The sequence below is a fragment of the Triturus cristatus genome, chromosome 5_1 (genome assembly GCF_964204655.1).
Source record: "Triturus cristatus chromosome 5_1, aTriCri1.1, whole genome shotgun sequence".
NCBI lineage: Eukaryota > Metazoa > Chordata > Amphibia > Caudata > Salamandridae > Triturus > Triturus cristatus.
The window spans coordinates 607252898-607280096 of NC_140587.1; the positions used below are offsets into that span (position 1 = coordinate 607252898).

Below are 27199 nucleotides of genomic sequence, written 5' to 3' on the forward strand. Positions count from 1 at the left end.
AGCAAGAGAAACCTATATTGAGGTACTGATAGCATTAGTATACAAATGTTGGAAAGTTCACTGTAAATACAAAAAATAGCGACAAACATAGCATCAAATATCATAAATGTAACATTACCGAGAATACAACTGAAGTATGCATGATAAGGAGGTTTGTGTGTATTAAAGTAAACGTCCAAGGAGTTCCGCAATTATCTAAACGACAGTTCCACAGAGAGTTCTGTAGTGCAATATTGTCTGCCCCCTAAGGTGAGTAACCCAGCTCATCCATCCTTTATATGAAGTCTTGTGAGTGTCTTTCCAAATATTAAGTACCATCTTCACTGCTGAAGTAAAAGGTACAAAAGGGCTTTGTCTGTCTCAGTACACAAATCAACCATTAAAAAACCATTAAAAAACCTGTAATTAGTGTAGAAAACTCTCTTTTAGCTCACATTTGAATATTTTGGAAAGAAAACCAAAAACCTTGTCCCAAAAGGACGACACAGTTTTACAATGTAAAATAAGATGGGCTAAGTCACCAGTTTTCTCTTTACAATTCCAAACACAATGGATCATCACGAATACCCAGAGAATGTAGTCAAGCTGGGTTCAAAATGCCTTGTACAAAAGCCAGTATTTAGTTTGAGATAATACTGGGGATATTTTCTTGCTTGTTATCGAATTTCACACTTGTGGCCATGAAGAGTCAGGTATTGGGTCAGTAGAGTGTGAATCCCAAAAAGTGACAAGATTATCATTGAGTTTAGAGGATTTAGGGCGGAGAAGTTTGTAGATATGTGATACTTGGTGGCCTAATTTATTGATCTGTGCTACACACATCGGTAAGGATGGGGGCACATTATGGAATTTGGCTTTAGTTATTGCCGCTCTTACTTTAAAAAAATTATAAAATTTGATTTTGTCTAACTTATAATTGGTTTGAAGATCTACAAACGTCACTGGATGCAAAGGGTGCTCCATCTGATAAGGGAAGAAGATACCCTGTTTGATCCAATCATCATAATTAAACATTTCCCTTTGTAGAATACTCTTCGATTAAGCCACAGAGACTCCATCTTAGAACCTTACATCTAATTTCTTATCTATCATCAGAAGTGCCATTATTGTATCTTTGAAAATAGATTTAAATCTGTTTGGGTAAAGCTGGTTAGAGGTAAGTAATGTCAGAGGATTGAGATTATCAAGAATGGATTTTTCTACATCTAACCACACCGGGTTATAATGAGCAGGAGGCGAAATCCAATAGGATCCTTGCTTTGCAAAAAACGCTGATTGGTACAATTTAAAATCCGCTACATTTACACCACCCAAGGATTTGTTAAGTATCAATTTTATGATGCCAATTCGAGCTTTTTTGCCGCACCATAGAAACTTTGTAAGGAGAATGTCTAGTTTATGGTGAAAGTCCTCCGTCAACAGAAGAGGGAGCATATTTAAAAGGTAATTAACCAAAGGTGTGATCATAATTTTTATAGTTTCTACCCTTCCCCACCATGTTATAAATTTTGGTGACCAAGAATCCAAAAGTTTTGTGACTTTTTCCAAAGTTACCTTCTCATTGTGATGCAGGGTATCAATGATATTGCAACCAAATTCGATCTCTAAATATTTTATATATCCCGATTGCCAAGCCATTCACGAATTACCTAAAACGTCTCTGGTGCAACGCACATTCAGGGGTTTCACTTCTGATTTGTCGCTATTAAGTTTGTATCCTGAATGTACGGAATATTCTGCAATTGTAGCCATCAAGGCAACAATTGAAGGACCCGGATTTTCAGTCATAATTAGGATATCATCCGGATAGGCAGGTAATTTACCTGAATATATTTTAAAGCCTACCCCCTTTATATCAGAATTCAACTTAATATCTTGAATTAATGGTTCCATTGCCAGCAAGAACAGAGATGGAGACAAGGAGCAACCCTGTCTAGTGCCTTGCTGAAGGGTAAAAGAGTCAGAGAGAGATCCATTAATCGCAATAAGAGCTGATGGCGCTAAATAAAGGGACATTACCATCTTGAAAAGAGACTCTATTGAAGGCCTTTTCTAAATCTAAAGTAATAGCAATAGCCGGATCTGGTTTAAACACAACACTTTCTAAAACATGACACAACACTCGGGTGTTGTCGTTAGACATGCTACTTTTAAGGAAACCTACTTGAAAGTTTCTTATTAAATATGGCAGAACAATGTTAAGCCTTGTAGCTAAGATATTTTAATAGATTTTACAATCAACAGTGATGAGAGATATTGGTCTATAGTTCATCGGGAGCAGGGGATCTTTCCCTTCTTTAGGTATGATAACTATATTCGCTTCTGTCATGGAGTCTGTAGTTCGACCTTCACTTGCTATGTTATTAAAAACTCTCAGCATGGTCGGTTGTAGTTGGACTGAGAAGGTTTTATAGAATATGGCAGTAAAACCGTCTGGTCCCGGAGCTTTATTAACTTTCAAGCTTTTTATGGAATTCGTAACTTCCTCTGCAATGATTGTTTTCCCTAGCTCTAGGTTGTCTTGTTCAGTCAATTGGGGTAATCTAAGTCTATTCAAGTATTGTGTGCAGTTCTCTGAGTTAAGTTCCTTGCCCTTTCTATATAACTCTTCGTAGAAAGATTTAAATAAAGGTGTTTAGTATGTCTTTCTGTTTTGTGTGCACATGATCGCTGACGTCCTTGATGGACGAGATAACATTCTGGTTCTGTGTATGCTTAAGATATGAGTCAAGTAATTTACCCACCTTATTAGCTTCACAAAGATTAACCCCTTGCATGCCCGCCCCTTTCCCCGCCCAGTGCCGCGCCTTGCATTAGCGGGCGGAGTTCATGACGAGCTGGACTCGTCATGGGCACAGCGCCACCGCAGCCCATGACGAGTCCAGCTCGTCATGGGCACTGAAGGGGTTAAGGGCTTTGAATTTATTTACCCATATACCTGCCCGTTCGCTTAGAATTTTGTTATATTCATATTTCTTTTGCGTTAATGATGCGAGGATAGAATTATCATTTAATGAACTGGCATGTGAAGGCTCCAGGTTTTTGATTTCGAGCTCTAATTGAACTAATTCAGAATTAATGTGTTTGTTTATTTTTGTTTTAATTTCAATAAATATTCCCCTAATGGTGGCTTTCAAAGCATCACATAGGGTGTTGACGTTAGTGTCCGCAGTGTCATTATGCTTAAGACAATCCATTATAGCCTCTTCAATTTTCTTTTTGTCCTCAGGGTCTGATAAGACTTCATTATTAAAGCACCATCTTTTTGAAGAAGGTTCATTATGGCTGCCCGCCAGTTTAACACTAATACACAAATGATCTGACACCAACTTAGGGGATATATCTGAGTGTTGAAATAAATGTATGAATGACCCTGAAATGAGAATGTAATCAATTCTAGTATATGAATTATGTGGCGGGGTGTAAAAAGTGTAATCTCTGGAATCTGTGTGTTTAAGGCGCCACGCATCTTCGAGATTAAATTTAGAACATATGGTGTGGATTATGGCCTGCGATCTGGTGGGGTGGCATTTGCAATTGGACTGTCTGTCAATTATTGGATCTAAAGGAATATTACAATCTCCTCCAACTATGATAAGATCCTCCTGAGGCAGATCCTCTTTAGATTTTGATATACTCTCCCAAAAATCTGGATCATCTGTGTTGGGGCCATATATATTCACCACGCGTATGATGTCTTCTCCTTTCTTTAAGTGGATAACTAATAGTCTGCCATCACTGTTGTGAGTTTGTGATTCTAATGAAGCATTCGCTTTTTTTGCTATCAATGTGAACACTACCTTACTCTTATTATCCGCCGGTGAACAAGCAATTTGAGAGATCCAATTATGCTTAATAAAAGTGACATCTTCTTTAGATAATTTTGTTTCTTGCAATAAAATGATGTCCCCTTTGGTTTTAGCCAAATAATCAAATATTTGTCGACGTTTAACTGGGTGGTTAAGCCCTTTAACATTTCAGGAAATTACATTGAGATCTTCTTCAATATTGCATGACTTAGGCTGTGCTAACATAAATACGATTGAGAGCAGGTTGCACTGAACACGCACATTGTAAAATAGTTGCTGACTTCCGCATTAAGTACTAAGTCATTTTCAGAAAACCCATTCACAACAAAGAAATAAATTGTCGTGCAGTACAAAAACTATAAGTATCAACCATAATTGTGTATGAAATCTCACATAGGTACTCTTGTCTAATAGGGCCAAGACATAGCCCAACTAACACTAGAGAAAAGACAGTGAAGAGAAGAAAAAGGAAGAAGACACAAAATAATAAAAAACAATAGGGGAAACCCAAAAAACAAAACATAGCCCAACTAGTAACATTCCTCATGTTCTGGGGATTCCCTGAATCCAAACCCAAACACCCCTCACACCCCTCCCTCCCCACCCATCCCTGAAAACCTTGAATGTAGGAGGTGCAATGACAGGAGTGTCAAACTGTCGAGCAGATATTGAATAACATCAACATTGTCAATTTGAGTAGGACATCAGAACATCCTAAAGAACAATGTGGCTCATAAGCAAGGCTACAAACTAGGGAGAAAATAGAATGGCTCCCCTTTTAAACCATCTTATAACGCAATAAGTGTAGCAGCTATAATCAAGCTGTCTGAAAATTACCTCTAAGAGTAAAGATCTGACATAAGATTCTCAACCTCAGACGAGCTAAGCAGCTAAAATAACCGATGTTGTGTTTATATAATACTACAATCACTGACTAAACACAAACGGACATTAACTGTTATCCGGTTAATAAAGCATATGTAAGTATCATGATTTCCTTTTATTGGAGGAAGATTGAGTAGCGTCCATGTCTTGAGGAGGGGACCCTTCTAGAAAGTTCAGCACATCTTTAGGCTCCCTAAAGTAGTGACGGTGATCTACAAAGGAGAATTGAATGTTATTAGCTCTAAGTTTGTCTCTCAGGAAAAGAAACCTCTTTCTGGTATCCACAGTAGTCTTGGAGAAATCCTGTGTGAAAATTATTTTGTGACCATTCCAAATCAGTTGACAACTTTTACGGGCAAAGCTGAGGATAGATTCAGTATGCTCGAATCTCAGTGACTTACAGATAATAGGACAGGTTATTTGACGTGAAGAAGAATTAAAGGTAGCTACTCTATGTGCACGGTCCAACTCAAAAGGATTTGAACATTTTATACCAGTAAACTGAGGTATCCAGTCCTCTAGGAAAGCTATACAAGAATCCGCTGAATCTTCTGAGCCTTCCGGAACACCTAAAATCCTTATGTTACCTCTTCTATTTCTATCTTCAAGTTCCGCTGTTTGTTTCCGAAGATTGGCTGTAATATCACTGAGGGATTTTATCTCTTTGTTAGTTTTAATAGCAACATCCTCAACATCACTGAGTCTCTATTCAGCTGCTGACACTTTAAAGTTAATTGCACTCATGTCTGCTCTGATTGCTGTTAGTTCTAACTGCATGGTGTCTGTATTCTGTTTTGTGGAATTAGCGAGATCATGTACATCTGCGGGTTTCTTAAGAATCATTTCCATCGTACTATTCATGTCAGTTTTCGCTTTGACGGGAGAATCAGAGGTGAAGGTTCCCCTTTGTTTTTTTTTAACTGCATCCTAGATTCTTTTTCAGCCATTGGAAGGATAAATTCCTTCTCAGTTTAGGTTTATTAGCACATGAGAAGTTGCAGATAACAGGTTGATTTCAATAAAGCTCTGTGTAACCGATCTGTACCCCCTTTATCAGCCTATCGCTATACTGAAATAAAGCTACTCTTTAGAGCATGTACCCCACTGAGTTGCACAATCAGTAAGAAGGGGGCGATCTGACTCCGTCGGCCTCCTTTATAGGGTAAGAGACATCAAAGGCTACTTTAGTAATTGTTCCCGAGTGAAATCAGCACATGACTAAAAGCGACACACACCTGTAAATCAGAAGCATGGCCCTGGTTTAATAATATAGCCCCTGTCTTATCAAATTTGCTGGCCAAGGAAGGGATCAAGCATAAACTAGCTCACCATTTGTCAACGAAGAAATTCAAGCAACAAACACTCCAGCTGTTGGGTCAAATCGTAATGTAAATACACAATGGTCTTTTCTCTCGTGCATGCACCATGTCCAGGTCAGGTAGTAAACAATATTGCGGTAGCAAGTCCTGCAGAGCGGTGCCTCCTGGAAGCAATCCAGAGATAAGAAACCAGTACTCTCCCAAGTCAGCTCACAATGTTTCTTTTCTTTTCTTGCAGCGCGTTTGAGCTCTTCATTCAGCAGACACCACAACCGGTGTCCCTGTACACGCTCCTCTCTCCTCCTTGTCTCCCCTCTGCCACCCCTCAGCCCCAATCACCATGTCTTAACCAAACACTTGCCCGCTCTTCACTTGTAACTGCTCACTGATGGAGGGGAAAACGGTGGATCCACCGTCTCATCAATAGGCTGCCAATATGCGGGAGCCAACGAGGGTAATCACCAAAAGCTAAGGCTGGAGCCAGGCCGAAAATGTATGCAGTTTGGCAGCAGATACGTCCTCCTCCCACTCCTGCTCTCACTGTTGTTGTCGCTCCGATCTGCTATCTGCAACTGGGGAACAAAGAGTCCTCTCGCCGGGTGCGTCATGCCGCCATTTTAAGGTCAGACTGGATATCGCGTAGTTCTGTTATTGACCCTTCGGCAAGAAATAATTAGTAAATGTCTCACCGGACCTCACATGAAGTTGTAGACATGAGAAGCCGATCCTCGGCAGGGATCAGAGTGTCTTCATCTGTCCGCCATGACTTCCATCCGTCGAACAGCTCCGTCTGCCATTTTGAGTCACGGCACCGAGAAACTCAAACATGGTCCGATGTCGTGAGTCTGCTGATATAGAGTTCAGAAAAAGGCTGTGTTAGATGCCGGGAGTGCTCGGAGATCGATTCCCATTATCGCCAAGCCTGGATAATACCATTATTATGGTACATCAAGCGCTGACGCTCTGCACTCGACAGAGCAACTGGATCAGGCAGCCCTCGGCTCTGCCATCCAAGCCACGCCCCAAGAGAGATGCAACTCTAAGATAGATTTATCCAGTCAGACAAGGCCACTTTGAGTACCGCAATGGTCAGTTTGCTCAGACGTGTAAACACCGAGCCCGGAAGCAACTGAGGTTTGGTCCCTAAATCTGCTTCCAGTCTCCTGTCTGCAGTCTGCTTGTAGGCTGCCAACTGGCAACCACTTAGCCCAATGAAGTTTAAAGATGGAATGGCGTCTCCGTGCCCTGATGAATTTGCTAAAAAGTGAAGTGGCAATGAAACTTGTCAGACGTTCATCTTAAAATGGTCTAAGCGTGGTATAGTTTTTAATCATGAGTGAGGGCACCACAAATTAAAGACAGATGTAGTGTGCCTCTCCGTAACTCATTTTTAATCTTTTTGTGTGTTAGAAAAGGGGTTTCTGGTTGGCTAGGGTATGCACCCAAGCCAGGCAGAACCCACCACTAAAGTCAGGGTAAGGGAGTTGCACACCCAACATAACCCCTGCTCATCCCATTGGTACCATGGCAGAGCAGTTAGGGTTATCCCAGAGGCAATGTGTAAAGCGTTTGCACAACACACACACACGCACTCACCAGTGACACACTAGCCACACCACAAAAAGAGACTCCACACAAGGTTAAATAAAAATATCACTTATATTGTATATAACACATATTATACCACAATCAGATAAATCACTTTGCCACAAGGCATTTGTCATATTAACTCATAGATCATAAATCTCTATGCCATAAGGCAATTGTCATAACAGGCAGTGCACTTGATGATTAATTATAAGTTGCACTTGTCATGAACGCCATCATGGAAACATTATGTCTTATATCACAGTTTGTTCAAAAGCTAAATACCTGTAATGTTGCACCTGTCATAGAAAATATCATTGATGCCTAGCACCACCTTACACCATCACTGTGCACATTTATGCAGCTCCTGAAGTAAGAACACATTTTTAAGTGTCATTACATTTAGGGCATCAAACAAAAATGCAGTAGGTCTGATTAAAACCCAGTGAGGTACTCCCACATCCCCATACTGGGGCTGGTAATGCTGCAATACTTAATACGGCCCAGGAATCACTTACTAGCACTGTGAACCCATAGGAGGCAGCTTCCCTGCCCTTCTACTACCCTTTGTAGGGTACATTAACATAGGCCACCCAGGCACTAGCACTCCTGAATGCCTTACGGTGGTTCCTATGCTTATGCACCGAAGCCACTTGGTGATCCTAGTACGCTGTTCTTAGCGTTAGGGGTCACGTGCATTCCTTTGTTACACTTCCCCCACTTGCCGTTGATGTATCTGGGGTTGGCAGCCAAAGCCGCATGGACCCAGTAGTCACAGTACCTGCCTCTCAGGGCAACAACCGCCAGTTGGCACGTAGCGCTTCAATCCCACTTCAAGGTGACGGTAGGGCTGGCTGCCATCAGCATCCCACAGCCTTGGGGTGGTGTGCGCCCAGTGCGAATCTGTGGTCGAGGCACCGGAAATGGAGCACAGCAGGCTGAGCATGACACACAAGGTGCGCTCCTGATCCCCGACCACTTAACATGGCCCAGGACTCCTCTGGAGATCTGGGGTGTGTCCTCAGTTGCCCAGCAATGCTCCAGCAGGGCAGTTGGCTCTCGGGTGCATTGCACTTGGGTGGGGAACACGGGTCCCAGCTACAGGCATGCTGCTCTTTTTCTTGGCAGGATAAAACACGCCCACCCTGCTCTCAGCTCAGAGAGTGCCCTGGGGCTGGGCCGGACTCCCTTTGCCTCCACAGTTCCTCTCTTCAGCTGGCCGAGGTGGCGTGAGGGAGCAGGGAATCCCTCGAGGATCTAGGCATGGTCCTGGCTAGAGTTCAGTGCTCACTACTCACTCCTGACATGGTGCCCAGGCAGCATTTCCCACATGTACACACGCTGATTCCCTAGGTACATATAGCACTTACCATGCACTAGCAGAAAAAAGGCATAACACACTCCCTACGCGCTATGTCTGCATAAGAAGCGCTTTAACTTTTAAACACTAAAAATTACAGAGACGCTCCCTAATGCGCTCCATACGCTCTTTTGTAAATAAACAGGAGGGAAGAACAATCCAGTCCTCCTCCTGCTCCAGACAGGAGCAGCAACTGCAGACCTTCCCACCCCAAAAATATCAGGGGTAGCGCAACTTGTGCAGTTTGGCAGTTTTCCTTTCAGGCAAGTTTCACTTGAGATCCAACCAGGATCTTCTCGTGAAGTCTTTGATTTCCCTGAGACTTTGAATGATGAAGGCGATAAAGCTAATAAGCTAATTGCCTGTTTGGAAAAGAGGGATCGAGAAAGGAACTGGGTGGCTGAAATCAGAGAGATAGAGGGAGCGTGCTGTAGGGCAGGATCCGATATAGCGGAAGCATTTGTGCAATACTATGAAAAGATATACCAGTCGACCTCATGTACTGCATTCCTTCAAGATATTGCCACGCTGACACTTTCAGCGGAAGATAGGGAGGCAATTGACCAAGACCTGACAGTGGAGGAGGTGGCCAGTGCTATAAGAGAGCTGCAGTCCGGGAAAGCAGCGGGCCCGAATGGGCTGCCTACTGCAATGTTTAAATGTGTGGCAGACACAGTGGCGCAGCCTATGCTTGATATGTTCTATGCGGCGCTGGAGGTGGGATGTCTACTGGAGAACTTTAGACTTGCTACAATAGTGGTAATCCCCAAACTGGGTAAATCACCGGAATTATATGGGTCATTTAAACCCATCTCGCGGCTCAATTTTGAGACTAAGGTATTGGCAAAGGTGCTGGACAATAGACTCAAGCCAATAATTTCTACAATAATTCATCCAGACCAATCGAGGTTTATGCCTCTGAGGAGCACAAGACTGAACCTCTGTCGTTTATATGGAATAATGCAAGAGGTAATGGTGCGCCTTGCAGAAGACGCAGTAGTAGTGTCATTGGATGCCCATATGTCATTTTGACAGCATCGAGTGGACGTACTTGTTTATGGTCCAGTCCAAGCTGGGCTTTGGACCGGGGTTTTGTACCTGGGTCCGGCTTTTTTACTCGGACCCCATGGGTAGAGCTCGAGTCAAGGGGGCGATATCTAGACCATTTGCGCTCCACAAGGGCACGTGCCAGGGATGTCCGCTATCCCCGATGCTATTCGTGATGGCTCTGGAGCATCTTGCGGCATGGGTACGTAGGGATCCTCTTGTACAAGGAATCGATGTTGGGGGGGTCTGGGAGGAACATATCTCCCTCTATGCGGATTATGTCCTGCTCTATGTCCATAGACCGCACCACACAATTCATAGACTTATCTGTATCTTTAGAGCATTCTGTACTTATTCTGGTTACCAAACAAACTGGGATAAATCACGGGTCTTTTCCTTGATGGGCCAAAAACTACACCTTACGTCGGTGTGTGCGGCCTTGAAGCAGCAGGAGGAATTTAAGTATCTGGGAATTTATTTTATTTTAGAGAATTTATAGAGCGCGTAGCTACACAAAAGTGTCTCCCAGTGCTAGAGCAAAACAGCCACAGGGTGCATAAGCCCGAAGTAAATTCATTAGCCCATTGTAGCAGTTGAAGAGCCAAGGGGCATATCAACAAGGGCTTTATCTCTGCTTTGTTGGCTTTAAAAGCCAAAAAAGCAGAGATAAAACTAGCACCCTATCAACAACAGGGTGCTAACACGCAAATTTGCATGTTAGCACCCTTTTACTCTACGCTTCCCCTTGCATCTCTAATGAGATGCAAAGGGGGCGTTCCAGAGTAAAATAATAGGAGAAATGTCGCTAAGCGACATTTCTCCTATTATCAAGAATGTCGCTAACCCTGTTAGAGACAAAAAAAGCAGCGCTAACCGCGGTTAACGCTGCTTTTTTACGTCTGCTAATTTTCAGACTTAGCCATGATATCCTATGGAAGGAGGATATCATGGCTAAGTTTGCCTGTCCCTATCAACAAGGTAACGTGTGATTATCGCTGGGTTTCCAGCGATAATCTCACGTTAGCCTGTTAGCGTGTAGATTTTTATCGCTATTGAGATAAGCGTTGCTAATAGCACGCTATCTCAGCGATAAAAATTCACGCTAGCCGGCGATAATTATCCTCACGCTAAGAGCGCTGAGCGATAATTATCGCCGGTTGTTGTTGATATGCCCCAAAGTTTTCAAATTCTTACGGTTAGAAAGTAGACAGTGGCAGTTCCCAAGAGCCAAAGGAAGGTAGTTCCAGAGTTTTGGGCCCAAATATGCAAAAGAGCGACACTTCATGCAGGCCCAGCGAAACCTGGGCATGGTGCATAGGGCATGGTTAGCTGATCTCAGCAGTCAACTGGGGAGATAAAGTAACGCCAGACCTTGGATGTATGTATGGGTGAGGCCATGCCAAGCTCGGAACATGTAACACAAGGCCTTACATTTAATACGTTCATTGACCTTGAGCAAATGACGTTTATGGAGCAAGGTAGAGACAGAAGTATGTCTAGGCAGTTGAAAGAGAAGGCGGGCAGCCGCATTCTGGATGATCTGTAAGCAGCGGATCACTGATTTATCTGCGCCCAGGTAGAGAACATTTCCATTGTCCAATCTGGACGTTATCAATGCCTGTAAAACCGTTCTTTGGGTGTTCTAAGGAATCAGCCAGAGAATTTTCTTGAGCCATTTGAGAGTGATAAACAAGAGGCTGTGAGTTTTGAGATCTGCAGCTTAAGTGAATGGTTTTTATCAATAAGAAAGCCAAGATTCTTGACTTTATCAACCAGCGTAGGTTAGAGTCCCAGGGAGGTCGGCCAGTGTTTAACTTTCCAGAGTTCAGGATTGTTGCCAGGGATTATGACTTCAATTTTATTGCCATTAAGCTTTAAGGCATTTCTGTTCATCCAGTGGGCGACATTAGTCAGGCCTTGCCTAAGTGGGGACGAATCTAAGTTCTGTGCATTAGAAAGTGAGAAAATAATATGGGATTCATCAGCATGAGAAAACAGAGTGAGACCAGACTCCTCAATCACGTCCATCAGAGGGCGGAGGTAAATGTTAAAAAGAAGGGAACTCAAAATGGAGACCTGCGGAACCCCCAAGGGCAGCAAGTGTTATCGGTTGATGAGACCTGAAAAGTACGATCTTTCAAGAACGAGGACATCCACCACGACAGATACACATGCATGTGCACATGTCCTGCAATGAACCACACCCAGAGCCATGGAATCATCATTCACACCCCGATGCTGGACCTCCGTACGACGGCCCAGTCCACTTCTCCTACGCATTGAGTGGCTGACGACAAAGCTAAATGCCCAAGGTCATACCTGCTGCCTGCGGTGACATGTCTGCATCTGCTGTATGCAGCACAATGTAATGTCGTAGGGCCCAGGGCCCTCATGCATTCGACAAGATCACAGGGACACATGCATATATCATGTTGAACTGGCTACGGGCACGTGCACCTGGCCCCTTTATTGGCAGGGCCACATTTACAGTGACGCCTGTGCTGTATGTGTGGGGGGTGAGTATAAGCCAGCCAGCACGGAGTGCTTGGTGCTGGCAACAACTTGAACAGTGGACACCAGTGCAATGGAAACAGAAAACACCTACATAACAGAGTCAACTGTTGAGCAACATGGAGGGAGCCGGAGTAAGGACAGCGGTCACCCAACATTCAAACAGAAGTGTCCGTGAGTTGCAGTGCACTGAGGTTGGGGCACTAGAGATGAGCGTGCTCATGTAAAGAAATTGCTAGGATTGTGTCTCTTTGGGTTAGTCCTGATGCAGATGCAGTGGGGTGTGTTACACCTGCATCAACTTCCTCATCAATGTCTCAGGACTCCCACTCTGCCTGAGGTGACTTTGCTGCGCAACCTCTCAACAGCACAAAACTCAATCAGTAACGGTCCATGGGTTGCAGTGCACTGAGTCAGTGGCACCTGGAGTGCTGAGCAGGGGATCAGGCAGATGATGGCATCCACTAAAGGCCTGAGCAACTCTGTCAATCTGCCAGTGCCGCTGTTTCGACTCTGGCAGATGGTGGATGGAGTTGGCTCTTGCGATGGTAGCGTGTGCCTCCTGCGGTTATGCGAGGTCCGGGCCGGTCAGGACTCGATTTGATGTGTGAGCCCTGGTGGTCCGCAGCTGAGGCCGAGGGCAGCGGATAGTGCAGGGCTACATGCACATGGCGTCGATGACCCCAAGACCACAGTCAGAGAGGTCATCCAATATTCATTCAGACAGGGTCCCTGGCGTGAGCTGCACAGAGTTAGTGGCCCCGGATGCACAGCGGTCGGCACATGCACGCCGCCATGGGACGGTGACTTGCGGTGCACTGAGGTAGGGCCACACGGACTGGGCGGGTCCTCATCGATGTCTGAGGTGAATGTGGCGGAGTGCTGTGGGGGACAGTGGAAGGTGTCCTCCAGGGCATGATGCAAAGGTCTGAAGTTATCCGGAAGCAGCAAATGGAGGAGTGGAAAGCGACAACCTTGTTGCCACCACCAACTCGGTGACAGCCACATGAGGATGAAAACTACCCCCTAGTCTATAGACTCCGACTGCACCAATGTACAACCAGAGAGTGTCCATGAATGTCAGGGAACAGACTTAGTGGCACCGGGGCCGAGAGGGGGTGCAGTCTGCGATGATGCCGGTACACTGATATGAACTCTGCCATCGCTAAATCAAGACTCTGTGACCTACTGGACCGTAGTGTAGGCCGGAGGCAGCGGTCAGCAGTGGCCCACAGCCACGTGTCGTTGGCTCGCGATGCACAAAGTTAGTGACACCAGGGCAGTTGTCTGTAGTGTTCGATCACCTCCGTAACGATGATCCTATTCCCTCGGGACTGCAACGCATCATCCTCTTGCGCCGCTCCTTGCGTGCAATGATATGTATTCTGCCTTTGAATAATCGATGTTCAGTTCCACATCTGTGACCTACTCGTGCGCAGTGTAGGCTGAGGGCAGTAGTCCGCGTGGGCCCACAGACACGTGAGGTTATAATGCTTTGCACGGACTTGGTGGCACCACATCGAATGGAGTATAGTGACATAAACTCTGCCTTAAATAATTTTCACTGCCATGGTGTAATCAGGACTCAGTTCCAAATGTGTGACCTACTTGTTCGCTGTGCATGCTGGTGGAGTACATCAACGAGTAAGGAGTACTGCAGGCCTGTGTTGTGGAGGCCGTGATGGTCTAAGGTGGCTGCCACGGTTGCATGCCACGGGCTTGGAGATTGCACCGGCACATGGGGGGCCCTCTTTGACACACGCCGGTGTCGGCAGGTGGGCATTGAGGCCTGGGTGTGCAGGGGTGGGCAGGACTGGTTTGGGAGCCAACGTCCCAGGTGCAGCAGGCACACAGGATCGCTGGCGACTCCGCTCATGGCGTCAGCCTCATGGCGGGGTGAGAAGTGCCGCCCTAGCAGAAACGTTGGGCATTCCGGAAGAGGACCATACCCAGAGTTACATGCCTTTTATTCACACCCATGCGCTGGCCTGGCGCATGCTGGGCCAACCCACTCCTCTCACACTTATGGGGGGACATAACAAGCTACATTTCTGCGATCTTCCCCACTGACTGGGGTGACATGGTTGCGTCCACTGTCCACTACACTCCAAACACCAGTGGAGTGTGTTGACATGAATTTGTGTGTGGTCTGCATACTGCAGTCTGGCCATCACATCCATGCCACACTTGGCATTGTGTACAGTCTCATTCATGAGTCGGTTACCTCCTTCGCACATTCCTTCTCCCCACCTCTTCCAACATTCTGCTATTGTGTGGCCGAGGTGCCATGCTGTCGATGGCTAATGTACATTGCTTGCCCAGGTTCCCACAGTGAGTTGTGCTGTCATGTCCGGTGGGTGTGCATGTTGTATGTGAGCTTGTGACGTATGCGTTCCCAGTGTTGTGGGTTGCATGATTGTGGAGTTGAGTTGTGTGCTGTGTACATTTGGTATTGGCCAACGAGCAGTGTATTTCCATGGTGGTGCAGGTGGATGATAGACTGTCGGAAGGTATAGGAATCATGCACACTGCCTGGGTGGTTGGCGGCGGCATTGGCAGAGATTCCCAGGTGGTCCACTATTGCCTGGACATTGGTGGGATATGTGCGCTTTCTGTTGCGCTTCTTGTGTGCAGTGTTGCCAGGGGCCACTAGTAGGACACGTGTGCAGTCAATTGCCCCCTGACACGTGCGGGAAGCCAGGTGTGGCGAACATGCCTTGCTAGGTCTCCAGCTGTTCCTGAGCAGTGTGTGGGAAGTATAGATAGTGGGGTACCAAGCTGATGGTGTCATCCATGACCGTTGTGAGGGGCTTGGATTGGCTTGGCTGTGTGACACCTCCGTCTCAGGCATATGTTGGTTGGAGAGTACCAGAGGCCAACAGGTGCAGCAAGGCCATCAGCTTTGTCTGAGGTGGGATATTGGTTGTCAGCTGTGTTGGTACCGTCAGCCTGTAGGCAATGGTGGTCAGGATGCGGAGCAGGGTTGTCCCTTTGGGCATGTAGTGGGCAATGACATTCTCTGGTGTTGGGTCTGTGTGGTTGGTGCATTTTGGGAGGGTTGCTGTCTTTGTCTCCGCTGCCTCAGTGTTGGTCCGGGGGGGCAGTGGGTGTCCAGGGGGTGGGGGTGGTCCTTGGGGTGGTGGCGGTGGGTGTTGTGCCCCTCTTGGGTGACCAGCACACATGTTCAGTGGCTCCATGGCATCTGTTGTTCTTCAGGTGTGGCACTTTTGTGGTGCAGGCTGCCGCCTGACTTTGCACCAGGTCAGAGCAGATGTTAATTTTCTAACGCGCCTTATCGCATGTTTCGTGGTCTTTTCGTCAATCTGGCTGGTTGTTAAGAATGTTGTGAAGTGGTGTTGTCGCGGCTTTTTGCACGGGAACGCCTACTCTGCATCTCATTAGCGATAGTTGCCGGGGTCATCTGTGGCTATGTGTTTTGCGGCTGCTATCGCAGGTGAACTGGTGATATGGGCTGTTAGCACCAGCTTGTGAAGGGGGTGATACATTTATCACGACTTTGACTGCAATAAAGTGCCGTTAACTCGGCGATAGCTCCATGAGAATATGGCCCCAAGTTTAGACAGAGGAAAAGGGGTCTAGCGGAGAGTCAGACTTATGGTGTCTAATAAAGTAAGCAACAATGCTAGATCCAACGGGAAGCAGGCTTTGAGTTCCGAGGATTCTTCAGGCTTGTCTTTGGGCTTGTAAGTAAGAGAATTTAAGGCTGAATCGTCAATTGCTTGAGTGGCTACGGAATAGGAACTCACTAGTGTGGGGGCATCTACTGCTAGTTGCTGATGGATTAGCTCAACTTTGCTTAGGAAAAAGGTGGCTAGCTCATCACACTGTTGTTGAGAAAGAGAGGGCAGCAGTGTAAAAATGCTAACTGCCGAGAGTTCAATCTCCACTCTAAACAAGGTTATTTGGCAGTGTTGGGTCCTGGAAATCTTTTCAGTGTAATAGGATAATCAGGCACTTTTGCAGGAGGCATGATATTTTTTCAAGGGGTCAGTATAATCTGCTTTGGCCTCAGGTGCATAGTGCTTCCTCCAGCCACTTTCCAAGATTTTACAGTGTTTTTTTTCGCATCGAAGGGCTTTATTGAACCAGGGGCAGGAGGAATTATTCTTCGTTGCGTTATAGGTGTTAAAGGCAAAAATGCGTCAGTAGCATCCCTAAGCCATTGATGCACAACGATTTGATTAGCCTGAAGATTGACACAAAGGGTAGGTATAGTGTTAAGGATTCGAATATTGAGCTCAGGCATATCCAGTTTTCCCAGTGTCTATTCATGAGTTGCATGAGTTGCGGTGCCGGCCGAGTAGCAAGGAAGCGAGGGACTTGGATAATAAATGGTACTGCATAATGATCCGTCCAACAAAGTTGAAGTTGGGGGTCAATCAGAATGGTGGTGAGGTTGGAGAAGATGGGGTCTAGGAGGTGACCTGCAATGTTGGTGGCAGCAGAGTTAGGAAGAAAAAGATTCAATGAGCTCAAATCAGCTTGGCACATCTGCATTTGTGAGTGCGTAAGTAGGGGAGCGAGAAAGTTACCCCGGGAACGAAGGTGAGTTTGTGCGGCGTCAGCGGCCCTCTTAGTCTGATGCATGTCTGTATTTGTGTGAGCTTAAGTAGGGGAGCGAGGGATAACTGGAGCGCTGATCGCCTGAGGATGTGATAGGGCGGAAATTAAATTCACAACGTGACCTCTGCCCTCTGCTCAATCGGCACTACAGCCATGGTGGACCAGGGCAAGAGGCAGAGGAAAAGCAAAAATAGCATTGGGGAGAACAGGTAAAAAGCGTGATTTAAAATTGTGTGCAGTAAAAACTGTTGAAAACAGCAGAAAGTCCCACCGGTGTCAGCAGCCCTGTCTTAGTCTTAGGAATCTGGGTTACTAGGTCTACAACTGAATCTAAATCCGCAGCTGGAGAGATTACGCAGAGATGTGACAAACTGGCGGAAGCTACCGGTCTCTCTTATGGAAAGGGCTGTCTTGTTTAAAATAATGGCCCTCCCACGTTTACTATATGTACTTCAGAATACTCCATATCAGATCCCGACCGCAGTATTTCGACCATTTGATTCAGAATGTTGTGGACGGGGGAGCCCCCGAATTGCTGCAAAGGGCAGTATAGGAGGGGGTACTGGCGGTGCCTGATGTCAGGTGTTACTATCTGGCTGCTCAGCTTGTGAACGTGAACGATTGGGTATTTGCACCTGACGAGGAAACAGCCTACAGGGTAGACCGTCACACACTGGGACCTGGGGGATATCCTGCTGCATTGTATAAGGGTGGACGTAAGGCGTATATGTACTCCAGAATACTCCATATCAGATCCCAACCGCAGTATTTCGACCATTTGATGCAGAATGTTGTGGGCGGGGGAGCCCCGAATTGCTGCAAAGGGCAGTATAGGAGGGGGTACTGGCGGTGCCTGATGTCAGGTGTTACTATCTGGCTGCTCAGCTTGTGAACGTGAACGATTGGGTATTTGCACCTGACGAGGAACCAGCCTACAGGGTAGACCGTCACACACTGGGACCTGGGGGATATCATGCTGCATTGTATAAGGGTGGACGTAAGGCGCATCTGCCGGCATATACAATGACGGTCATTCAGGTATGGCAGATAGCCATAAAACGGCTGGGGTGGGAATCCAAAATGACGTGCGAATCCCCATTGTGGGATTGTGACCAGTTGGCAGAAGTGGGATGCCTGGAGGGCTTCCGTAAGTGGAGCCTCATTGGAATTGACAAGCTCATGGATGTCTGATGAAATGGGGAAATGTGTACATTTGAGAACCTACATTCAGAATATAAATTGGCAGAGGGAGAGAGACTCCGGTATTTAAAGCTGAGACATGCCCTGAGGTGCCATGTGACGGAGGGAGTGCAGTTGCCTGACTTTTACCCAATGGAGGATAGATTACTGATGTACCCGATGGTGGGCAAGGCCGTAGCACTTATATATATCGCAAGATCATGAACAATCGAGCGGATCCTCTAGGCCCCTGAGGGGAAGCGTGGGAGGGAGATGGGGGACTATTGGAATATGACGACTGGGCAGACAAGTGGGTGGAGGATATACAGAGCCCTAGGGAAATTGCCATACATGCCAGATTCAGGTTAGTCCAACTCAGGATTCTACAGAGGTCCTACATGGCCCAAACACTACAACAGAGACTGGGCCCATGTGAATCTTTTCAATGTGTTAGGGGCTGTGAGGAGACGGGCACCTTCTTTCACATCCTTTGGACCTGTCCCAAGATTCAGAGATACTAGGAAGGGGTATCCCAGGTGATGGCAGCAGTAGTGGGTTTGCAGGTTCCTGTGGAGGTAAGATGGCACCTGCTGATAGTGACAGGGGAGGCCGTCTGGCCCAAACATACAAAAATGTGGCTGGCAGTGGCGTCTGGTGTGACAAAGAGGAATATAGCGAGGGCACGGGGTGCAGCAGAACCACCAAAGGTGGGGGCTCGAATGCAGGACCTAGACTGGTGTAAGCAGGCCGAAAAAGTGGTCGACGAGAGTAGAGGATGCTCTAAAAAATGGGAGAGGGTTTGGATCGTGTAGGAAAAGTATAGAAGCTAATGAATACTGGAGCCAGGAATTTGTGAATCTTGAGGGGGGTACTACGTGGGTCCATTGGCTATGGAAGGGACAAGTTCTTTGTTTATAATGTGTACTGTTGTATAAGATACCACGATGTCCTGTTTTGGTCTGTATTGTTAATAAAAAAAAAAGATGTGTATTTGATAGTTGATTACTTCCTAGTAATTTGTAAAAGAATAAGTGTTGGGTCCCAAAGTTTCACTCAGAAGCCCACGGCTGGTGCTAATAAATATAAGACATCTGAATACCAAGGCTGTGTAGTCTTGATCCCACCTCATGATTTCTCTTTTATCCATCACCGGACAGTCCCTGCTCTTTTATAGCACTCTTTCAAATTCTTCTGCATCCCTCCTTAATCTTTGCAACAGTTTTTCTGTCTTTCTCCTCCTCTCCATCCTTGTTTTTTTTGGTCTGGCTCTGGGTCAAAGCTTGATAAGGAAAGATATGTGACTGAGGGTCTCACCTGCAACCACCAGCTAAAATTAAGTACTGTATGTGTCACATTTGCTCACAGCTAATAACATAAACTATGTATAATCAGTGTATTTTTAAATGCCACTTTTCAGGTTAGCAAATATTTCAGGCCACATTTATAAAAACAATGCTGCAAGCCATTTTGCTGCACCGAGCTACGTCATTTTAAAAGCACAGGTACGCGTCGTATTAGCAACAAGACGCACATCATTGTGCTTTCCCCTGCACTGTTGCACAATTGGCTGCCATGCACCAGTGCAGGCACCCTTGCATCATGTTGTAAGGGTGCCTGCATTTCAGGATGGTAGTTTTTGTGCAGGAGGGTTTTGATTGCATTTATCTCTTTCTATTTGTGGTGCAGAATGCAGTATGCATAGAAAGAGGAAAACATTAGGAGAAAAAAGAAGTATTTCTCCTTGTTAAACCACTCCTACACCTCCCCCTTCCCTGGGGAGTCATAGGATTCAGCTTTACAAAACTTTGTAAAGCTGGGAATGTTTCAGGTTCCATGGATGTTGCATGGGAATACCAACAGCAACACACAGAGAAGGGCCCATATTTACAAGGCTATGAAAAGTCATGCAGGGTGACTATACGTGGCCTTGTAAATATGGGAAATATGGGCAGGCACACTGCGCCGCTGGTGTTTCTGAAAAAGCGCCGCACCGGCAGCGCAATGGCCTTGTAAATGAGCCCCTTCAGTGATAACATAGAATAAGTATATGGACCACACACTTTCATGCACTGCCGACTGCACTTACCTTATGGCAATCACTGGCACCAATCCATACAATGGGGTCGCCTTTTGCACTGTTGTATATCAGCTCCTGAATAAAACGGTTTTCTTCCAGTGAGTGCACAGAAGCAAGATGGGCAGTAGGTGTAAGGCTCTGGCAATAGATCTGAGGAAACAGATGTTACTCATAGAATGTGGAAGAGATACAAAAAGCAATCTTGAAAAGTGATTTTCGCCATAAGAGACACAGACTACAGTCATGACAAGTATTTCAATTAAAGAGGGACACAGATTGTAAACCAGCCAGGTGAAACCTATTGTGATATGTGGGGGCTCAGAGAGTGAGGGATTGCAAACCTGCAGTCTCAAATACTGTGAGCAGTGCAGAATTTAAGTATACAAAGTGACTCTCATTGAGAGTGGTAGACTGATCAGAACAATAAAGTACTAATCGTGGAACCCAGTTTACCAAAATTATAGGAACACCAGACGAGACACAACAGTAGCATCTTTGAGGCAGTTTGGCATGTGAAACTAACCAAAGTATGATGGCCCCAAAATATTTCTGGTCTAGGGCTGCATAAATCCTCAAGATGACACTATTTCTTACCTCTCATACATCACAAAGTATAAGACACAGAGAGGAGAAAAATCGAAAGCAAGATCATGCCTGAAAGATAGGCTACTTAAGAAGTAGTGCAACTGATTCTATTGGCTTGCAGTAACGTGGTGGCAGGTTTAGCTGTGAGCTGGGGGGAAGAATCCTCAACTAGAGAAGATGCACTAGGTAGGATATGGCAAGTGCACATGGCAAAAGACCTGCATTAGGAGGATGGAGATAGAAATATTCATGAAGAAACTCCAAACTTTCCAGCTCCACAGACCTACTTGTGATGCTTAAATGTGTACTTCATGTAAGTAAAGGCGGACTTCCAAAATACAGGCCTCTACTGTGCTTGACTTCTGATTGCTGCCCTCTTTATTGTTTTTAATTGATCACAAAGTTTAACCCTGTTCCGAGCTATTCAATTGTGCGCTGAATTGGTTTCATTTTTAATACTATTGAAGGTGTTTGCTTCTACAATACTGAAAGACAAACCAATCATTGCTTCTCAATCCTTCAGCAAACCCTTATTAATCTTGGGTTCTCTGGCACAGTTGTTCATATCTGACAGAACTCAGGCCGTTGCTCTGCCGCCTTTTGTTTCGAAGAGCAGGAGATTTAGCAATGGTGTGCCATAAGGCTACAAGCTTTTGCCTTCATCGTGTAATCTGTTAACGGGGCATTTGGCTTCCTTACTTTGCTAGGTTGGATTATCTTTATCTGTGTATGTTGATGACTCAGTTACTTACCAGTAATCTTCATTATTCCTAGTCATAGTTGTCCTCGCACCGGTCCTTACCAATGAGCACTTCCTGTCTCAACCACAGAATTCACCCATAACACAAATAAACAAACTTTGCCTTAAGCAATATGGCTCCAGAGAAAGTGGATAATCTATTACCTATAAAGGAGAGGCTAAAATGACATAACTTCCTGACATGCCAAGTAAGAATACATATCACAACGTTTTTTCCTCTTTTTCCCAGGAAGGAAGGGAGGGAACCAAAGATTCAGGGGAGGAAGACCATGACTCGGGGTAAGCAAGATTACTGGTAAGTAGCCGAGTCATTAGCTACCTCGTCTGTATTCCTCATCCCAGTCCATTTCAGTGATTGTATACCAGAGCTGTAAAAACAGAAATGACACCATGCCACTAGAAGTAATGCAACACCCAAGTGATGTATTAAATCAACAAATACAAAACGTATAATGAACTGAAGACAAAACAGATGTCCCAAATTCCAAAGAAAACACATCCCTATTCTCAATCTGAAGTGAGTAATAAAGTTGGAAAGGTAAGTCCAAACTGTAGCAGCACAAATATCTTTTTAAGAGGTGACCCTGAAAGTTGCCCAAGAGGAGGACATACATCTAGTGGAGCATCCCTCTATGTTGGGAGGAAGGTCGACTTCGGAATTCTGATAGGCTAGAAAAATTACCATCTGTATCCATCGTTTTAAAGTCAAAGTGGTAGGGCGGTGTCACTTGTTGTACAAGCCATAAGTAAAAAAGTTCACCTTTCTAAAAGAGGAAGTACTTTCAATATAGATAGGAATGGCTCTATAAAGCCCTATCATGTGACAAAGACTCTCTTGCAATGTAGAGGTACATGGGAATAACCAACTCAGCTGATCTGCACACCCATTCTCCCTCCACAACAGAAACATTTCTGTCAGAGACAAAGGATTGTTCTTTGACCAAATACCGATCTGTTCTGCCAGAAATGCTGGTGAAGGAACACCGGTACTCCCGAAACGGTTCACATGGGCCCTCACGAACTGATTGTCTGCTCTGATCTGGACTGCAGTGCCCCTGATCCAAAAGGGAAAAACTCAGTAGGGCTTTGTAGACAGCTGAAAACGCTTTCCAGTTAGAAGATGTGATGGACTCCGCTGAGGTCCAAAGACCCTGGGCCAATTAATTCTGCAGTATTGCTTCCCAACCAAGAGCACTTGCATCAGTTGTGATTGTCTGCGGAAGGGGACAATCCAACAGTACTCCTTTCAATAGATTTGATGGATTGAGGCACCATTGCAGTTTCAGAGAAATTGGACCAAGGCTAGGGACCAAAAAGTCATAGTTCTGAGACATTAGGTTCCAAACCAAACGAAAGTGATAAGCAAGGTTGTATAGGTGTCTGTCTGCAAGCCCAGAGTACTAGACACAGAGCAGCCACCATGTCACCCATTATCCTCACCCATTCACTCGTTGCAGCACTTTGAAAGACTAGGAGATTCCAAAAAGATCCCACAATCTTCTGTTGCCCTAGGGGAGGAAGAAAGACATTTCCCAATTTTGAGTCGAAAAGAACCACAATGAACTGCAGCTCTTGATAAGGAATCAAGTGTGATTGTTTTTCACATTCTTGTTGATTGTTCAAGCTTTGGCACACCAACTGGATGGCTTCTTGGCCCTTAACAAAAGAGGAAGCACAAATCAGCAATTTTCCAAACAGGTAATGCAGGAAATTGGGTTATTAATTGTGCAGAATTTGAGGCCTGGTCAAATAATGGGTCGACAATTTCCCCTTATTGGAAACCAAGCACCCCATTGTAGCACTGGACTCTCTCAGGGTAGCAAAGCAGTGCAGTTTAAGGGCTACTCAGGGCAGGTGGTGTGGGATAGTAATCACTATTCGCTGGCCTGCAATAATAGTAATAATACTCAATAAATGATTGTCCAGTCAGTGCTTTTTCTTTACAAAAAGGAAAAGTACATTTATTACACACACTCTACTAAATACAACACATTAATTTACAAATATATACATAAGGCAGATCACAAATACCTTGGATTAAATTATGAAATCACATTTGACCTCAGATGGTCTTGATACTCAAAATCACAGTGCCCCCGCCCTATACCAAACAACACATCAATATATAGTTATCACTTTAGATAAAACAGGTCTGATGGCATTAATAATGGTTCACCAATTTACAGCAACAACAAACAGCATGTTAAAAGCACCATCATTGTGTGCATAAATGTAATGAACAATAATAACCATTGGTAAACACAACTGTTAATGTCAATAAAGCATATCAGCCTTCATCAGTAATCACGGTCAGCATTATTATTTCAATGAAACAGTTTAACATGAAATTAAAATGCGTTTCTCTGCTTTTTAAATTCTTTCAGGCCACATAAAATGCAATCAAAAGCAGCCCCTAATGGGCACCACTTTCAAGCCTTAGAAAATGCAACCATAGAACCAGCACCTATAGAGCATTCCATTCGTCTTCTTTGTACATCTTCAGAACACATAAAATATATTCATACAACCAGCCCCAAGAGCGCTGCACTTCCAGCAGTAAAAGGGGTCTTGGTTTGGCACGACAGTGGTTTTGATTAAATAATGGCAGGAAGAGTTTAGAGAGGGGCAAAGAAACCTGGTGCAATAGACAGAGCTTGCAAGCAAGGTAATAAAGAGATGAGAAAATTTTGCAAAGCGAAGGGTTTCGGTTTTTGGAACATTGCGAAATTTTGTATGAGATGTTGAGGTTTTTCAGAGATGATGGGGTTCATCTATCTATTTTGGTATGTGATACAGATACTAGATGATTTGGCAGGGATACTCCATTTACCAGTAAGTTTTTAATTGAACGGGGGGTGAGGTACAGAAACCTTTTTCAGGTGGTGGGCCCAGGGACCACTGCCTGCCCTTAAAAAATGAAACAAAAACGTGTAATTTTTTTTTTAAATGCAAAGGAAAATGGGATGCATTTAAAAAAAGAAAGCTGCTCTATTTAAAAGCAGTCCCAGAAATGGTGGTCTGCTGAGCCCAGCAGGCCACCATCCCTGGGAGGGCCTGTCATTCCCAAAGGGCTCGCAAATTGCGGGAGGCTCATTAATGTTCATGAGCCTCGCAATTTGCGACCCCATTGGGGTCGCAAATTGCGAGGTGGTCCCAGGGACCACTGGTGGTGGGTGGTCCCAGGGACCACTGCCTGCCCTTAAAAAATGAAACAAAAACGTGTAATTTTTTTTTTAAATGCAAAGGAAAATGGGATGCATTTAAAAAAAGAAAGCTGCTCTATTTAAAAGCAGTCCCAGAAATGGTGGTCTGCTGAGCCCAGCAGGCCACCTTACCTGGGAGGGTCTGTCATACCCAAAGGGCTCGCAAATTGCGGGAGGCTCATTAATGTTCATGAGCCTCGCAATTTGCGACCCCATTGGGAATCACAAACAGTGTTAAACACACTATTGTACATGCCAAATAGCGCCTCACAAATTACGAGTCGCTAATGCGACGCAATTTGCAAGACGCTCTTTAGCAGGTCGTACATCTGGCTCTTGGAGTTTTATTCAACTCCAAGTCCCCATTGGGCCATACTAAAAATAATTCTGTCCCATATTGAAAAATGCTGCCAGATCCCAGTGATAAATGCCGTAATGCAATGTAAACTGGACTATGACAACTTAATATAAGTTATGTCAATAACACATGTAAAGCGCACCTAGCACCACATGGGCCTCTTTGCACTCTTGACTGGTAATGACAAATGACCCTGAAAACTCATTTGAACTTAATATAACAATCTTAAATCTTTTTCCTAAAAGATGTGATTCTCAAATCAAGATTATTCCAGAGACGTGGTGCCAGATTTGAGAAGGCTTTATCTCCAAAAGAGGATTTCCTACAAATTGGTTGATTAAGTAACTGAACAGAGCCAGACCAAAGAGTCTATGATGCCTTGTAGCAACTGACTGTACATTTTAGAATACAAATCTTCACCATTTAGACATTTATGCATCAGGCACAGTGTCTGGAAGGAAATCCAATTGTTGATTGGGATTCAGTGAAGAAATGCAAGAAGAGGCTTGGCCAATGCAAAAAAGAATGTGCACATTTAACCAATCTGGCGGCATGCTTCTGGATTGCGTGAAGTATAGTCAGTAAATGTTTCTACATTCAGTGCTATAGGAAGTCACAATAATCTAGTCTAGACCTAATAAAGGCTGCTACTGTTGTTGATGGAAAGAAGATGCATGATCAGAGGGGGCAGGGTGAGACCTTTGATTTTTCCATAGTGTGATTGCTATTCCATTTAATTCGAAAGTATTTAACTGTAGTCTTAGGTGAAGAGGTGTTACCGAAGGATGCTGCCAAAACGGTGGTGGAATTACCTGAAAAATATCCACTGCGCTGTAACTGGTGCAGAACACTGCTGCTCTCATAGGCATTGAAACCCCCTTGCCTGGCTAACACAAGCCTGGTCCTGAAGCCACTGCATAAATTGACCATGCACTCCAGAATAGCATTTCAGGACTAAACATCTGTTCACAAATTTGTCTGTCATAGCAGTCCTACATTACTATCTGGCAAGTTTCTATTTATTATCCCTCCAACACACTCCGTTCATCCTCACAAAATCTTGTTAGCCTCCCAAGGATTCCAACAGTCACCTACGGAAATAGGGCCTTTTCAGTTCCCACAGCCATGTTGTGGAATTGTGTTTCTTCCATCTTAGGGGTTGAATCAAACCTTCTTTATTTGAAAAATCGTCTCACATGGGCTATGCAAAAATGCAAGCATGCATTATTTCATTCACAATGTACTCTCAATCTGTTCATCCAAAACTCCCATTCTGTTTCACTTTTATTAGTATATGTGATGTGGTATGGAAATTCCTAGAGCACTCACCCCTGTAACTCAAGGCAACGCATTCCCAGAGGGAGCGTAGGAGGGAGGCCTTATTGTCACACTCTGTGGGTGACAAAGATATGTAAAGTTAAAATGTTATGGATAACGTTATCATTGCTCAAAATATACTTGGAGGGAATTGAAGGTAACATTGTGATAACATTGTGTCAGTAAATAATAATGGGAGATTGGTATGAACAGATTGAGAGTACATTGTGAATGAAATAATGCATGCTTGCATTTTTGCATAGCACATGTGAAAGTCACAGGAGTCTAATTGGTATTGTATACTTGAAGTACAAGGGATACAACCACTTCAGCAAGATGCTGAAACAATGGGGTTATAGGGTGAAATCAAATATCAATAACAATGTATATGTTAACAAATGCATATATTATATGTTATTTCTTTTCACAGGTAATTCCTCACTGAGACCAGTGGCAAGTATTAGGCTTGTTCCAGTTTTTAATATTTTAAGAGTGCCTGAAAAGAATAGTTGACACGCACACACGTCTTTGGGGGAAGTAACTTCTTTGCATCCCACCCTGAAGAAAAGCCCAGGACCTATTTAGGACAGATAGGAGGGCTGAAACTTGTTGGTGCTA

At 44.7% G+C, this 27199-nt stretch overlaps 1 protein-coding gene across 1 annotated transcript in view; it reads right to left on the reverse strand.

Annotated features, from left to right (window-relative positions):
- LOC146831267 (lectin-like) overlaps nt 1-27199 on the reverse strand; it is a 60143-nt gene that overhangs the window by 13735 nt on the left and 19209 nt on the right. Inside the window, exon 4 of the mRNA XM_085605533.1 lies at nt 20368-20508. Within this exon, the coding sequence (XP_085461659.1) occupies nt 20368-20508 (141 nt within the window). The remainder of the gene's footprint in view (nt 1-20367; nt 20509-27199) is intronic.